The sequence below is a fragment of the Gigantopelta aegis genome, chromosome 7 (assembly GCF_016097555.1).
Source record: "Gigantopelta aegis isolate Gae_Host chromosome 7, Gae_host_genome, whole genome shotgun sequence".
Taxonomy (NCBI): Eukaryota; Metazoa; Mollusca; class Gastropoda; order Neomphalida; family Peltospiridae; genus Gigantopelta; species Gigantopelta aegis.
In genome coordinates, this window is record NC_054705.1 from 35002482 (window position 1) to 35016937 (window position 14456).

Genomic DNA, 14456 nt, shown 5'->3' on the forward strand with positions numbered 1-14456 from the left:
TTCCTCCATGGGTGAGGGGCGGGACCTAGCCCAGTGGTAAAACGCCCGCTCGATGTGCGGTCAGTCTGGGATCGGTCCCTGTTGGTGGACCCATTGGGCTATTTCTCGTTCCAGCCAGGGCTCCACAACTGGTGTTACAAAGGCCGTGGTATGTACTAACCTGTCTGTGGGATGGTGCATATAAAAGATCCCTTGCTGCTAATCGAAAAAGAGTAGACCATGAAGTGGCGACAGCAGGCTTCCTCTCTCAATATCTGTGTCCGACGCCATATAAACGTAAATAAAATGTGTTGAGTACGTCGTTAAATAAAACATTTCCTTCCTCCATGGGTGCAGACTCTGTGTACTTTCCTGCACGCACCTGGCATCCTTGTCCTCTGCTGCTAATAAAGCTGCTCTGACCCACGGCACTAACTAACGACCGCTTGTAGTAGGGGAGCATAGTAGGTAGTTGCAAGTGCCTCTTAAAAATGCCAGAAGTAACTACTGGAACACTATCCAAAGTGGTCAGACTAAAGCCCACAGTTAAAGTTGATAGGACACGGCAGTTGTGTGGCACAGATAGTCAAAAGAGACAAGCACCTATCGCTGTTGGAGAGACCAGGACTGGGATGTGGAGGTGGACAACGAAAGAAGTTGAAAGTTTTGAATCTGTCGGTTTATCTGTCCATTTGACTTTTACATGTATAGATTTTCTGACTTTTTTTTTTGTAATGCCTCAAGATATTGAGCTGATGTTTTGTGATAGCTTTATCATGTTCAGTTACAGGTTAACTTTCTTATGGATGTACCCATTTTTGACAGAGTTATAGCCCTTGAATTTGGGAGATATCACAACTGTCCCACGTAAAATAGTGAAATACACTGGCCTCGATGGTGTCGTGGTTAAGCCATCAAACATAAGGCTGGCAGGTACAGGGTTCGTAGCTCGGTACCGGCTCCCACCCAGATTGAGTTTTAACGACTCAATGTGTAGGTGTAATACCTCTACACCCTCTTCTCTCTCACTAATCACAGACAGCCCAGATAGCTGAGGTGTGTGCCCAGGACAGCATGCTTGAACCTTAATTGGATATAAGCATGAAAATAAGTAGAAAGGAAGAAGTGAAATATGAGATTTTGAATTATGGTATTGCACCTTTAAGCCTGTATATACAGAGAATAAAATTTAAAAATTATATTAATTTTTTTTTTTTCAGTCTACAAATTTGTTTACTGTACTTTGTAGTTATTTATCAAAAATACACAGGATATTTCCAGTTTTTTGTCAAATATGATTTATATCTCATCGAGTGAAGTTTGCAATCATATCTCACGAGTTGTGCTTGTGCGACGAGTGTGATATGATTGCAATCTTCACGAGATGAGATATAAGTCATATTTGACAAAAAACATGAAGTTTTCTATTTATTATATAACTTTTGGCAATTTACCTTTATTTTTAAAATGCCAGAAACAAAATAGTTCCGGTTTTCATACAGTGAAGATAACACTCACACTTTCAACAGTAACGATAACACATTTTAGAGTGAAATAGTGAAATTTTCACTCTAAAATGTGTTATCATCACTGAGTGACTGATAACACTTTTGTTTTTCTGATATTTTAAGATATTTCACTAAATGTTATATAATAAATAAAAATATTATCAAATATAACATTTGCAACTATGATATTCCACCTTTAATTTTATGCATGTGTACATAAAACAGAATTTTTAAATGAGTACTGTTATATAATATTACTTTGTTTCAGTCTGCAAGATAGGAGAATTTGCCTGTTTCGGAACGCCGAAGTGCATACCTGAGGAAAAGGTCTGTGACAGGACTAATGACTGCTTTGACTGGAGCGATGAGAGAAATTGCAGTACGTACCGTCTCTTGTATCCTGCAACCACCATTTCTATTGACAGGTTATGAAGACAGATAAAGCAAAGGTCATATATGTATAAGTAGCAGGATATGACTTTTGACCTCGCCCGTGTGATGTCATACGCATAGCTACATTACAAATTGCTCATTTGACCTTGACGTCATCGTACAATGTAGCTGATTTAACAGAAACAATAGCTTTTACCCTTAATTTTTTATGGTCTGCAGGATAAAGGAAATTAATTAATGATGTAGGATATTGGCTTTATCCTGTTTAGGCTGAATGAGAAACTCCACTCGGCAAGCCTCGCAGAATTTCCAGTTCTTATCTTCACAGGATAAAACCGATATTGTAGGCCATTAACTAGTTATTCTTTATATAGCTGGCATTATGTTAGTTCCTCATGTGAAGAATGGGGATTGCAACATATGAAGTAATAAATAATAATAAATAACTTTCATATATGGTAACACAGGAGTTTAGTGTGGTCTGGACTTTAGCAGGGGCGGCATAGATGGTATGGCCGGTACGACCATGGCCGTACAGCTTTTCAAAGAGGTGTGGCACCGCCGTACCACCTTTTGTTTGTTTGTGGGTTATATTTGTTGTATCTGTGAAAATGGCCTTCCCAGGTGAATTTGAAAAGAGAGTCTGGCAATCTTGATCCGTACGACTATTTTTTTATACACTGTGCCGGCCCTGGTTAGAATATGAACATGGTGGACTCTTTTTGTCTTATTTACATGTTCCCATGACACCTATCTGAATAGTGTGGAATGGATCACTGTATAAAATCTGTTAATGTTGACCCATATTTAACTTGCAACTTGTATTAAGAAGTATGAGTTCCAATGTGGAATGGGTAACTGTATAAAATCTGTTAATGTTGACCTATGTTTAACTTGCAGCTTGTATCAAGAACTATGAGTTCCAGTGTGAAATGGGTCACTGTATAAAATCTGTTAATTTTTACCCATGTTTAACTTGCAGCTTGTATAAAAAAGTATGAGTTCCAGTGTGGAATGGGTCACTGTATAAAATCTGTTAATGTTGACCTATGTTTAACTTGCAGCTTGTATTAAGAAGTATGAGTTCCAGTGTGGAATGGGTCACTGTATAAAATCCTACCAGCGATGTGATGAGGTAGTGGACTGCCCTGACCGAACTGATGAAGAAAACTGCAGTAAGTAGAAGTGAAAACGAAACTAGATAAACAGTGTCGACAGCATAAATATTTTGGCTGCTCAGTACTTTCAATGTAGCCAAAATACTGATAAAGCTGATGGGGAATGGCAGGTGTGTGGCGCATATAGCCACAAGAGACAAGCACCTGTCGTGTTGGAGAGACAAGGACTGGGATGTAGAGGTGGACAGCAAAAGAAGTTGAAAGATAGGAGGAGTTGCCAGATTGGGAGAGCCCTGACTTATAGGATATAAATAATGTCATATATTGGGAAGAAAAAAACTATGCAGATGTTTTATTTTAGATATAGTTCGGTAATGAAAAATATCCTTAAGACTGCAGCTTTAAGAAATCAAACGGAAACACTGTTAACTATTGTTGTACATTCCAGCGTGTCCCAGTGGCCAGTTCACCTGTGCGGAGAATGAATGCATTATGCCTGAGTGGGTGTGTGACGGACAGAAGGACTGCTCGAATGGAATCGATGAACTTAACTGTGGTAAGTGCTGCCTTGTCTTGTCTTATGGGTTGTACAAAGAAAGAAAGAAATGTTTTATTTAAAGACGCACTCAACACATTTTGATTATGGTTATGTGGCGTCAGACATATGGTTATGGACCACACAGATATTGAGAGAGGAAGGAAGGAAGGAAATATTTTATTTAATGATGCACTCAACACATTTTATATACGGTTATATGGCGTTAGACATATGGTTAAGGACCACACAGATATTGAGAGAGGAAACCCATTGTCGCCACTTCATGGACTACTCTTTTCGATTAGCAGCAAGGGATCTTTTATATGCACCATCCCACAGACAGGGTAGTACATACCACAGCCTTTGATATACCAGTCGTGGTGTACTGGCTGGAACGAGAGGTCCACCGACGGGGATTGATCCCAGACAGACCATGCATCGAGCGAGCGCTTTACCACTGGGCTAAATCCCGCCCCTATGGGTTTTGCATGCACGTTTAGAGCAAGCTGATGTAGAACAGGCCTGTCATGGGTGCAGGTGTTTGACTTACGTCAACTCTTCCATCCATGACAGTGGTAAATATTTCAGCTAAAATCAGTTTATGTAATCTGAGCTTTAGAACTAATTGATTTTGGCACAACAGACCTTTTAACTGTTCTGAGCACTCTGAGGTCTATAATGGGTAATGGATACTGAATTTGCCTGTTTTTCAGTTGCACCTCCACACTAAAAAACAAATCCTGCCCCCACCATCCATCCTTCCATCCATCCATCCATCCATCAATCCAAACCAACAACTCAACCATCCATCCGTTCATCCATCCATCCATCCAGCCAGCCAGCCAACCAGCTATGAATCCATCAACTTACAAAATCCTCACCCATCCATCCTGACCATCCATCCGTTCTTCCAGTATCTGTTCATCCATCCTTCCATCCAGCTAGCCATCCATCCATCCATCCATCCAGCCAGCCAGCCAGCCAGCCATGCAGCTATGAATCCATCCACCTACAAAATCCCTACCCATCCATCTCGACCATCCATCCAGTATCCGTTCATCCATCCATCCATCCATCCATCCATCCAACAACCCAAAACCCATCCACCGACCAACCCACCCAAACCCATACCCCACCCATCCATCCATCCACCCATCCAACCATCCATCCATCCAAAACCCACCCACCCACCCACCCAAACCCATATCCCACCCATCCACCCATCCACCCATCCATCCATCCATCCAGCCACACACTCACATATCCACCCAGCCACTCACTATAACAGATATTGTATATCCTGTTTTGTAATACATACAGGTGTGTGTAACATCTCAGAGTTCTCATGCCTGAGTGGAGAGTGCATTCCCTTGACTCGGCAGTGTGATGGGACGCCACAGTGCCCGGACCAGTCAGACGAGAGACAGTGCAGTAAGTATATAGCTTACTTATAGTCCATCCCATCCTACTACAAACTTTTTTTTTTTGGTAAATAATTTCAGTTTTGTTTGACGTAAGAAATAAGGTAAAAGTATTTTAGAAATAACAAAAAATTACTATTTTTTTTGTCCAATTTAGAAAACAATCAGCTTGAAAATAAATAACTTGTAGTAAATTCCATAGCATGATAAAAAGACGTTCCCGTGGGACGGACTATAGATTATGGGGTGCCATTTACAATATTACCATATTGATTCACAAGTTAAGGGAGGTAAAAATGACTCTCCTTCAACTAGTTTCAGGGGAGCCAGGGTGATAGCACCCCTTAAACAGCGAGGCCGAACGACACCACTAGAGCACATTGATTTATTAATCATTGGCTGTTGGTTGTCAAACATTTGGTAATTCTGACATATAGTCTTAGAGAGGAAACCCGCTATTAATAATACTATCTGTTTCCAGGGTGATAGCTCTGCCTTAAACAAGGAGGTCTGGTACCGTAAACCACACAATATGTAGCACTGATTTTAATGAATATTCATAGGTTTTGGTTGAATTGGTTTATGTATAATGTACAATTTAAGGCCCCTATGTTATTGAATTCACTGGTATTAATAATACTATATGCAGGGCCGTACCCTGATCAAAATTCTAGGGGGGAGGGCACTACTTTTTATAAATAAATGAAACACTATACAAATTAAACCCTGAGCTGTGTATGCTATTTTTTGGAGTAAAAAAAAAAAGAGAGAAAAAAAGTGAGATTCATGGAGGGGGGGGGGGGGCACTGTCCCCCCCTGCCCCCCGGAGGGTATGGCCCTGATCTGTTTTCAGGGTGATAGCTCCGCCTTAAACAAGGATGTCTGGTACCGTAAACCACACAATATGTAGCACTGATTTTAATGAATATTCATAGGTTTTGGTTGAACTAGTTTCTGTGTGTAAAAGGCCCCCGATGTTCCTGAATACGCTGGTGTTAATTAATACCATGATCTGTTTCCAGTATTTGCACCTGAAGGAAACAACCCGCTCACACTGAGATTTTACAAACAAGGACTGGTCCCTGTCTGTGCTGCTTATTTCAACTCCAGTCTGGCAGACCTGGCATGCCAGAAACTAGGACACAAGTAAGTATCAAATACACACACACAGGTGCAGATTTAAGGTATGTGCAGGCCGTAGGAACCAGGGGGTGGCTGTGGGTGGAACAGGGAGGCCCCCACTTTAGGACGAAAAAGTTTTTAAAATTGTTTTTATCCTGCTCAATATAGAAAGATAAAGTTTGTTTTGTTTAACGACACCACTTGAGCATATTTTCTTATTAATCATCGGCTAGTGGATGTCAAACATTTGGTAATTTTGACATATAGTTTTAGAGAGGAAACCCGCTACATTTTCCCATTACCTACTTGATATAAATATATAAAGGTCAAACTAGATATTTATAAAAGCTATATTAATACTACGATATCTTAAAAGTGTCGTAAGCTATGACGCCACAACAACACATGCCATACCCTACAACGTTTTTACGATATCGTAACAGTAAGATAGTTTTGAATACTTGGGGCCTGGCTTGTACCTCCACCCATTAGAGATCGGTCCCTAACTTCAAATATTGTTTCTATGGGCCTGGGCCAATTTCACAAAACATCGTAAGTTTACGTCTGCCACTGGCAGTTATACCTGGCATACATTTACAAGTGTTTGGCATGGAAAATTACATCATTACGGAAGATGGAACACTTTAATGATAAAAGAAAATTAAATATGTGTACTTAAAACTATACTTGTTGTACTATGATAGTAATAAGAATCGTGTTTTAGTTGTAGATTTACGTTTAGTGCAAAACTAGGGGGTGGTGGTGGGGGGGGGGGGGGTGAGTGTGTGTTTGTGTGTGTGTCTCTCTGTGTGTGTGTGTGTGTGTGTGTTTGTGTATGTCTCTCTCTCTCTATCTCTGTGTGTGTTTGTGTGTCTCTGTGTGTGTGTGTCTCTCTCTCTCTCTCTCTCTCTCTCTCTCTCTCTCTCTCCTCTCTCTCTCTCTCTCTCTCTCTCTCTCTCTCTCTCTCTCTCTCTGTGTGTGTGTGTGTATCATTTTTGTTAGATAGCTGTTTAAACAATTCTTTGCAAAATAATTGACATCCAATATAATAAATCCCCCTCACACACAAAAACAACAACAATACAACAACAACACAACAACAATAAAACAACAACCCAACAACAACAATACAACAACAACAGCAACAGAACATCAACCCAACAACAACAAAAACAAAAACAATAAAACAAAAACCGCCCCCAGCCATTTATTATTGTAGCTAAATTATAGACAATTGATATATATATATGAAAAACAAAATGACACTTATAATTTGAATATGTTAATTTGCAGAGGTCACTACAACTGGACAACTGTCAACTATTCCACCTTCATATACGCATACCCAGACGGCATCGGAACCGAGACTACTGTACTGGGCAGAGCTACTCTCAGGTATTTGATTCAGATGTTAAAGGGGCAGACCCTGGTTTTTAAACACTACAGCATATTTTTCACTATTAAAGCCGTTTATGATCACTGAAATCAAACATTACTTATATTTTATTGTTTAGATTATCCATTTCCATAGAACCGAAGTGTTTCTGGTCATCCTGGTGTTTCTAATACAAAAAAATTAATTTTTCATATTTTTAAAAATGCACGTGCGTCTGAGAAGTAGCAGTTATTAATTTGAGTTTAAGTCTATTTTTAAGGATATTTCCTGGTTTCGACATCACAGACTCTTGTTTCACTCTGTTGTAACTTTATCCAAATGAGTTACAGGTTTGTAAATTAACTAAACTTAGTGTCCATTTTATTACGGGTTAAAACTAGGGTCTGCACCTTTAAAGTTTTATTTTTTTAAGGACACCACTAGAGCACATGGATCAATTAATCGTTGGCTGCTGAATATCAAACATTTGATAATACTGACATTAGTCTCAGAAAAAACCTGATACATTTTATCATTCTGTGCATTTTTCCATAGATGAGGCAGCATGTACCAAGACCTTTGATATATAATTTGTAGGGCACTGAGTTATGAAGAGAGTCTTAACACTATGTACCTCAGAAAAACACTTTCCCAGCTGAACTAAATCTCACACTCATATTCAATTTAATAAACTAAGATTTAACTTTAGTTTTAATTTTAGATAGGAAATATAGATCACTGGTAAACTACAATATTAAATTTTATGCAGTTTTTGAGTATTATCTATTTATAAAATTCTTAGAATGAAAAGCTGTTCTTTTATTCTATTACCCACTCATAATATCCATGTCATAAACCCATTTGATATTTTACATTATATAACCGGTTAATAATTTTTGTGCTGTTAAAGGGACATACATGTACCCTAGTTTTTTTAAACACTAAGGTATATTTTTACTATTATAGCCATTTTTGATAACTGAAATCATACTTTACTTAGATTTTCTGGTTTAGATTATCAATTTCCGTACATTAGAATTGTTTTTGGTCATCCTGGTATTTTTAATATCACAAAATGCATTTCTCATATTTAAAAAAACGCACGTGTGTCTGAGAATTAACAGTCGAGTTTTAGTCTATTTTTAGAGGGTATTTCACCATTTCAAAGTCACAGACTCATGTTTCACTCAATTGTAACTTTATCCAAATGTGTTACAGGTTTGTAGATTTACTAAACTTAGTGTTAATTTTCACGGGTTGAAACTAGGCTATGTCCCTTTAATGGGTCATTGTATTGAGTATAATGTTTGATAATTTGTAGTTACAATTTATGCTAATTATGATGATGTCATATTACCGATGGAGGTGACTTTAGAACTGTGATTGACTAAATATTGAATTAAACTGTTATTTTAGAAGTGATATAAAATAATTGGAATTCGAGGCAACTTTAGAACTGTGATTGACTAAATATTGAATTAAACTGTTATTTTAGAAGTGATATAAGATAAATAGAATTTGCTACTCGTGTTTTTTAATATGTAAAATGACGTCAATAATTGAGGGCAATATCATGTTTTATTTACCGAACAAATTGATATTGACCGAGGCCAACGGCCAAGGTCAATATCAATTTCTTCGGTCCATAAAACATGATACTGCCCAAAATGTGGTCAATAATTGTTTTATTACATAATGTCATCCATAAGACTCGTACATTCCTGCTTTGTTTATCGGAATCGAAATACGCTAACGCTTATAATTTCCCGCAATGTGTTAAAACTGATGGGATTTAGTGATGTCACGTAATCCTGTGATGTTGTATGACACGCAGTGGAATGCAGAAATAAACATGTTATCTTTTTGTTGAAAGACAACAAAGCATTTTGTCACACGTTTGTGCTTGTTTACATTAAAATTAGCAGTTGATGTTGCATTACGTTACCTACTCATTAATTGGATAGAATTTTGTCTCAACATTATTTTCATTGGTCAGGGCAATATCACTTTTGATGGACCGGTGGGACCGTCTCAGGGCAATATCATTATTTACGGAAGGTCATGTGACTGGTTTTTGACCAATAAGAATACAGATATATTTTCATTATGTAATAATTGTAATGAATCCCCAATATACATGTATCATATTGTTTTTATCTATTGTTTTGTTTTATGTTTTCTAGGCGTGCGTGTTTGAACTCGAGAGCTGTTGTTTTAAACTGTGTTCCAAAAGGTAAGGATATCTTCTCCACCTAGACAGAGCAGACACTTTTAAATGGAAAAAAAAAAGAAAGAAAGAAATGTTTTATTTAATGATGCACTCAACACATTTTTAGTTCCGGTTATATGGTGTCAGACATATGGTTAAGGATCACAAAGATACTGAGAGAGGAAACGTTGCCACTTCATGGGCTACTCTTTTTCGATTAGCAGCAAGAGATCTTTTATATGCACCATCCCACAGACAGGGTAGTACATACCATGGCCTTTGATATACCGGTCGTGGTGCACTGGCTGGAGCGAGAAATAGCCCAATGGGTCCACCGACAGCGCATCGAGCCCGCCCCCATAAACTAAAAAAGGCAGTCTTTTATATTTTTTAATGGGGTACAATATCCCAATCCCCCAACCAGCCTTTGTGCCTGCTTTGACTACTTTCTATAGCTGTAAAGTATGACACCATTTTGATTGATCAAAATTTTTTGATCCTCCCTCCCTCCCTCCCTCACTCCCTCCCACGCACTCGCTCACTCACTCACTCACTCACTCACTCACTCTCTCTCTCTCTCTCTCTCTCTCTCTCTCTCTCTCTCTCTCTCTCTCTCTCTCTCTCTCTCTCTCTCTCCGAGGTGTGTACTGTTGTGTTTATGTGTTTATGGAATATGCATATAAAACAGCCCTCTATGCTTATTCCTTAGGGGTAATCTATATAGTGAGACAACTGGTTTTCTCTCTACATATATTGAGCGACTGTCGATGTAACCATATAATGCTAGACACCAAATCGCCCAAGTTTAAAATGTGCTGAGATAAACAAACATTCCTTTCATTTCCTCTTTAGTGTCTACAGCAAGAAACTAGACATTCACAAATTGATATCTCACAACTAAAATATATTACCGTCTGGTTTATATGACGCATTGGGTCAAGTAGCTCTCATCAAGTCATTTTCCTAAGCCTCTTATGCTCTTCCCCTTCTCTTTCTGTCTCTCTGTCCCTCTTTCTCTGTCTCTGTCCGTCTGCCTGTCTGTCTCTCTCTTTTAAAATATTGTGAAATGTCGTTAAACATTCCTTTCCTCTTTTTTTTGTAGAATGTGGGACACGGAAGTCTCACATGATTTCTTTCATCGTCAATGGCAACAATGCAGCGAAGGGGGCGTGGCCATGGCAGGTGTCGATCCAGCGTGTGCGTAAACACTACTGCGGCGGCTCTCTCATCAGTGACAAGTTTGTCATCACAGCAGCACACTGTGTAGAGTAAGTATAGTGACAGCTACAGAAAAGGGGCAGAACCTAGCCCAGTCAGTGGCGGATCCATAAAATCCATTTAGGGGCGGGGGCCCCAATGATTTGAGGTGGAATGCTAAAGGAAATTTGGGGGAGGTTTGGAAGGGGATTGTAAAAAAGAAAGAAAATGAATATCTAATAAAATTACAACTTTCGCAGAAATTTTGGCCCCCAACACCCACCCCCCAGATCGGCCTCTGCCAGTGTTAAAGCACTCGCTTGATGCGTACAGTATTTCCACTGCATAATACCAAAACAAAGACAGCTAAATTTAATCTTTTCCTAAAATCTCTCAAAGCACCACTGATTCAATAACTAACCATCCAAGTTTGAGAGGTTTTACAGCATAATACCAAAACAAAGACAGCTAAATTTAATCTTTTCCTAAAATCTCTCTGAAAGCACTACCGATTCGGTAACTAAACATTCCACGAGGGTCCAATTTTGAGACATTTCACTACATTATAACAAAAAAGAATGCTAAATTTCATTTCATTAATTTCATACTTTCCTAAAATTTTCAGTAACTAAGACATTCCTTTCTCTTTTTTTGTCCCCCCCCCCCCCCAGGGCTTACCGGCTGGATTTCCGCTACATCGAGGTTGTGGTGGGCGCGACTGACATCTCCAAGAAGGAGAAGTACCAGCGACGGATAAAGATAAAGCGGTTGACGATCCACAACCACATCTACCACGTGAAGAACGACGTTGCCCTCATTGAGCTCGCGGAGCCGGTTGTCTTCAACGACTACGTCAGACCCGTCTGTCTCCCTGACGACCGCGACGTCTTCTCCAGGAGCAGTCAGTGCTATGCCACGGGTTGGGGACGGACTGTCAGTTTCGAAGGTATGTAGATATACAACATCTACTAAGACTAATGGCTACAAATGAAAGAAAGACATGTTTTATTTAACAATGCACTCAACACATTTTATTTACGGTTATATGGCGTCAGACATGGTTAAGGACCACACAGATATTGAGAGAGGAAACCTGCTGTTGCCACTTCATGAGCTACTCTTTTTGATAAGCACAAGGGATCTTTTATATGCACCATCCCACAGACAGAGTAGCACATACCACGGCCTTTGATATACATGTACCAGTTGTGTTGCACTGGCTGGAAAGAGAAATAGCCCACTGACGGGGATAGATCCCACACCGACCATGCATTGAGCGAGCGCTGTACCACTGGGCTACATCCCACCCCTAATAGCTACAAAGACTGAGAACATAATGAATGAGCTGAAGCGTCATTAAATGAACATTCCTTTCTTTTTCATTTTGTCCTTCGGTCTGTCTGTCTTTTTGTCTAAATTACAGCTCAATATCTTGAAGCATTATGAAAAAAAACTGTCTGTCCCATATTTTTCAAAAAAAATAAAATTCCGTCTGCGACTTTAAATAAATGAACATTCCTTTCTTTTCGTTGCGTGCTCAGGTCCGAAGCCGGCTTGGCTGCAGGAGGCGAAGATGAGTCTGTGGAACACAGAGAAGTGCAACAGTTCACTGGCATGGAACAGTCGAATCAGTGACACCCACGTGTGTGCCGGCTACTACTCCGGTATCATCAGTCCCTGCCTGGTCAGTACCGTTATATATAGCTGTAGTAGTGTCAGTCAGTACCGTTACATATAGCTGTAGTAGTGTCAGTCAGTACCGTTCTATATAGCTGTAGTTGTGTTGGTAACAGTCGAATCAGTGACACCCATGTGTGTGCCGGCTACAACTCTGGTATCATCAGTCCCTGCCTGGTCAGTACCGTTATATATAGCTGTAGTATTGTTGGTAACAGTCGAATCATATATTTAGCCTGATATTTAGCACGATGTGAAGAAACTTTGTATAATCTGTGATATATAATATTTATAATATAATACACAAGACTTGTTTTAACACTTTCTCATCATTCTGATTGCTTCTCATCTTTGATCTGCACTGCAGACCACCTTCTTTGTACACTTTACCCAATTCCTCACTTCACAAGGATCTTTTTGTGGTCAGGCCTGGTGCTTATAAAACTTTTAAAGTCTATATTTGAGACTAATAGAGTCTGGGGCAAGACATAGCCCAGTGGTATAGCGGTCGCTTGATGCGTCATTGGTTTGCGATCGATCAGTGGGCACATTGGGTTATTTCTCGCTGCAGCCAGTGCACCATGACTGGTACATCAAAGGCCGTGGTATGTGCTATCCTGTCTATGGGATAGTGCATATAAAAGATCCCTTGCTGCTAATCGAAAAGAGTAGTCCATGAAGTGGCGACAGCGGGTTTCCTCCATCAATATCTGTGTGGTCATTAACTGTATGTCCGACGCCATATAACCTAAATCAAATGTGTTGGGTGCGTCGTTAAATAAAACATTTCTTTCTTTCTTTTTTCCTTCTAATAGAGTCTGAAATGTGAACATCGTGGCAATGCCATACAAATTGTATGCGTGTGATGTCATTAAAGATTTAGTGTGCACTCTAAAAGTTTTATAAGCACTGGCCCAGGTACAATCACTCTACCAACTGAGCTAATAGGGAAGTTCCCACTAGCTTCTAGATATAGAGAATACTACACGACTTTTAGTTTAATACCATTTTTATGAACAAGTACATTAGAAAATGGTATATAACGAGCAAAAGCGAGCTAGATACCATTTTGTAATGTACACATTCATGAAAATGGTATTAAACTGAAAGGAGTGTAATATGTTATTTTTTACCTACCTATAATTATTGCTTAGAATTCATCAAACAAAAATAAACATTCAGAGTATCTGGCGTTCGAGTGTCAGCATAGGCCCTGCCCACAATCAAGGTTAATGACCCAGATTTTGATTTCTCATATAGTTTATTTGACGGAGCTTTTAAAACTAAAAAGTTCAGCCAGCCGTTTTTCGCTAACGTTCACAAGCTATTTTGCCTGTTTTCCGAAATGGTCGTTCTTTGTAACATGAAGTGCATAAACCAGTTTGCCGGACGTTTTCCTGCTCGGTCTGGCTAAACTGCACTTCTTTCAGTAAGAAATGTACAAAATCTTACGTCACATTGTGCTGACACCATTCTCCCTTAATATGCTGTTGGCCAATCGCGTTAGCGTTTATATCCCAGCTTTGTTAAGGAAAACGGTATCTCACAATGTGACTTACGATTTTGTTATTAAACACCGTTATCTCTCAGAGGTATGTAATAAGATGTAGTATACCTCTAGTTACTACATGATGTACCGGTAGTATATGAGCAGAACGGTAATCTCAGAATGTTTTTTTTTTTTCTCCCAGGGTGACAGCGGAGGCCCGTTGGTTTGTCTGACCAATGAGAACACGTGGAAGTTACGAGGCGTCACGAGTTTTGTCTCCAAGAAGTGCAAGCAGCCGGGTCGCCCGGCTGTGTTCAGTGACGTCATCGTCTTTAAAGACTGGATACTGGAGAACACAAGTAAGCAGACACGTATCTGGGGGGGTGGGGTGGGGGAGAGGGGGGAGGAGGTGGGGTGTGGAGGAGGGGGG

General features: G+C 39.6%; 1 protein-coding gene across 1 annotated transcript in view; it reads left to right on the top strand.

Moving 5' to 3' along the window:
• LOC121376891 overlaps positions 1-14456 on the top strand; it is a 109143-nt gene that overhangs the window by 68290 nt on the left and 26397 nt on the right. Inside the window, exons 18-28 of the mRNA XM_041504674.1 lie at positions 1756-1866; positions 2945-3055; positions 3447-3554; positions 4857-4967; positions 5980-6103; positions 7373-7474; positions 9638-9687; positions 10766-10931; positions 11532-11806; positions 12402-12544; positions 14229-14385. Coding sequence (XP_041360608.1) covers positions 1756-1866; positions 2945-3055; positions 3447-3554; positions 4857-4967; positions 5980-6103; positions 7373-7474; positions 9638-9687; positions 10766-10931; positions 11532-11806; positions 12402-12544; positions 14229-14385 — 1458 coding nt within the window. The remainder of the gene's footprint in view (positions 1-1755; positions 1867-2944; positions 3056-3446; positions 3555-4856; positions 4968-5979; positions 6104-7372; positions 7475-9637; positions 9688-10765; positions 10932-11531; positions 11807-12401; positions 12545-14228; positions 14386-14456) is intronic.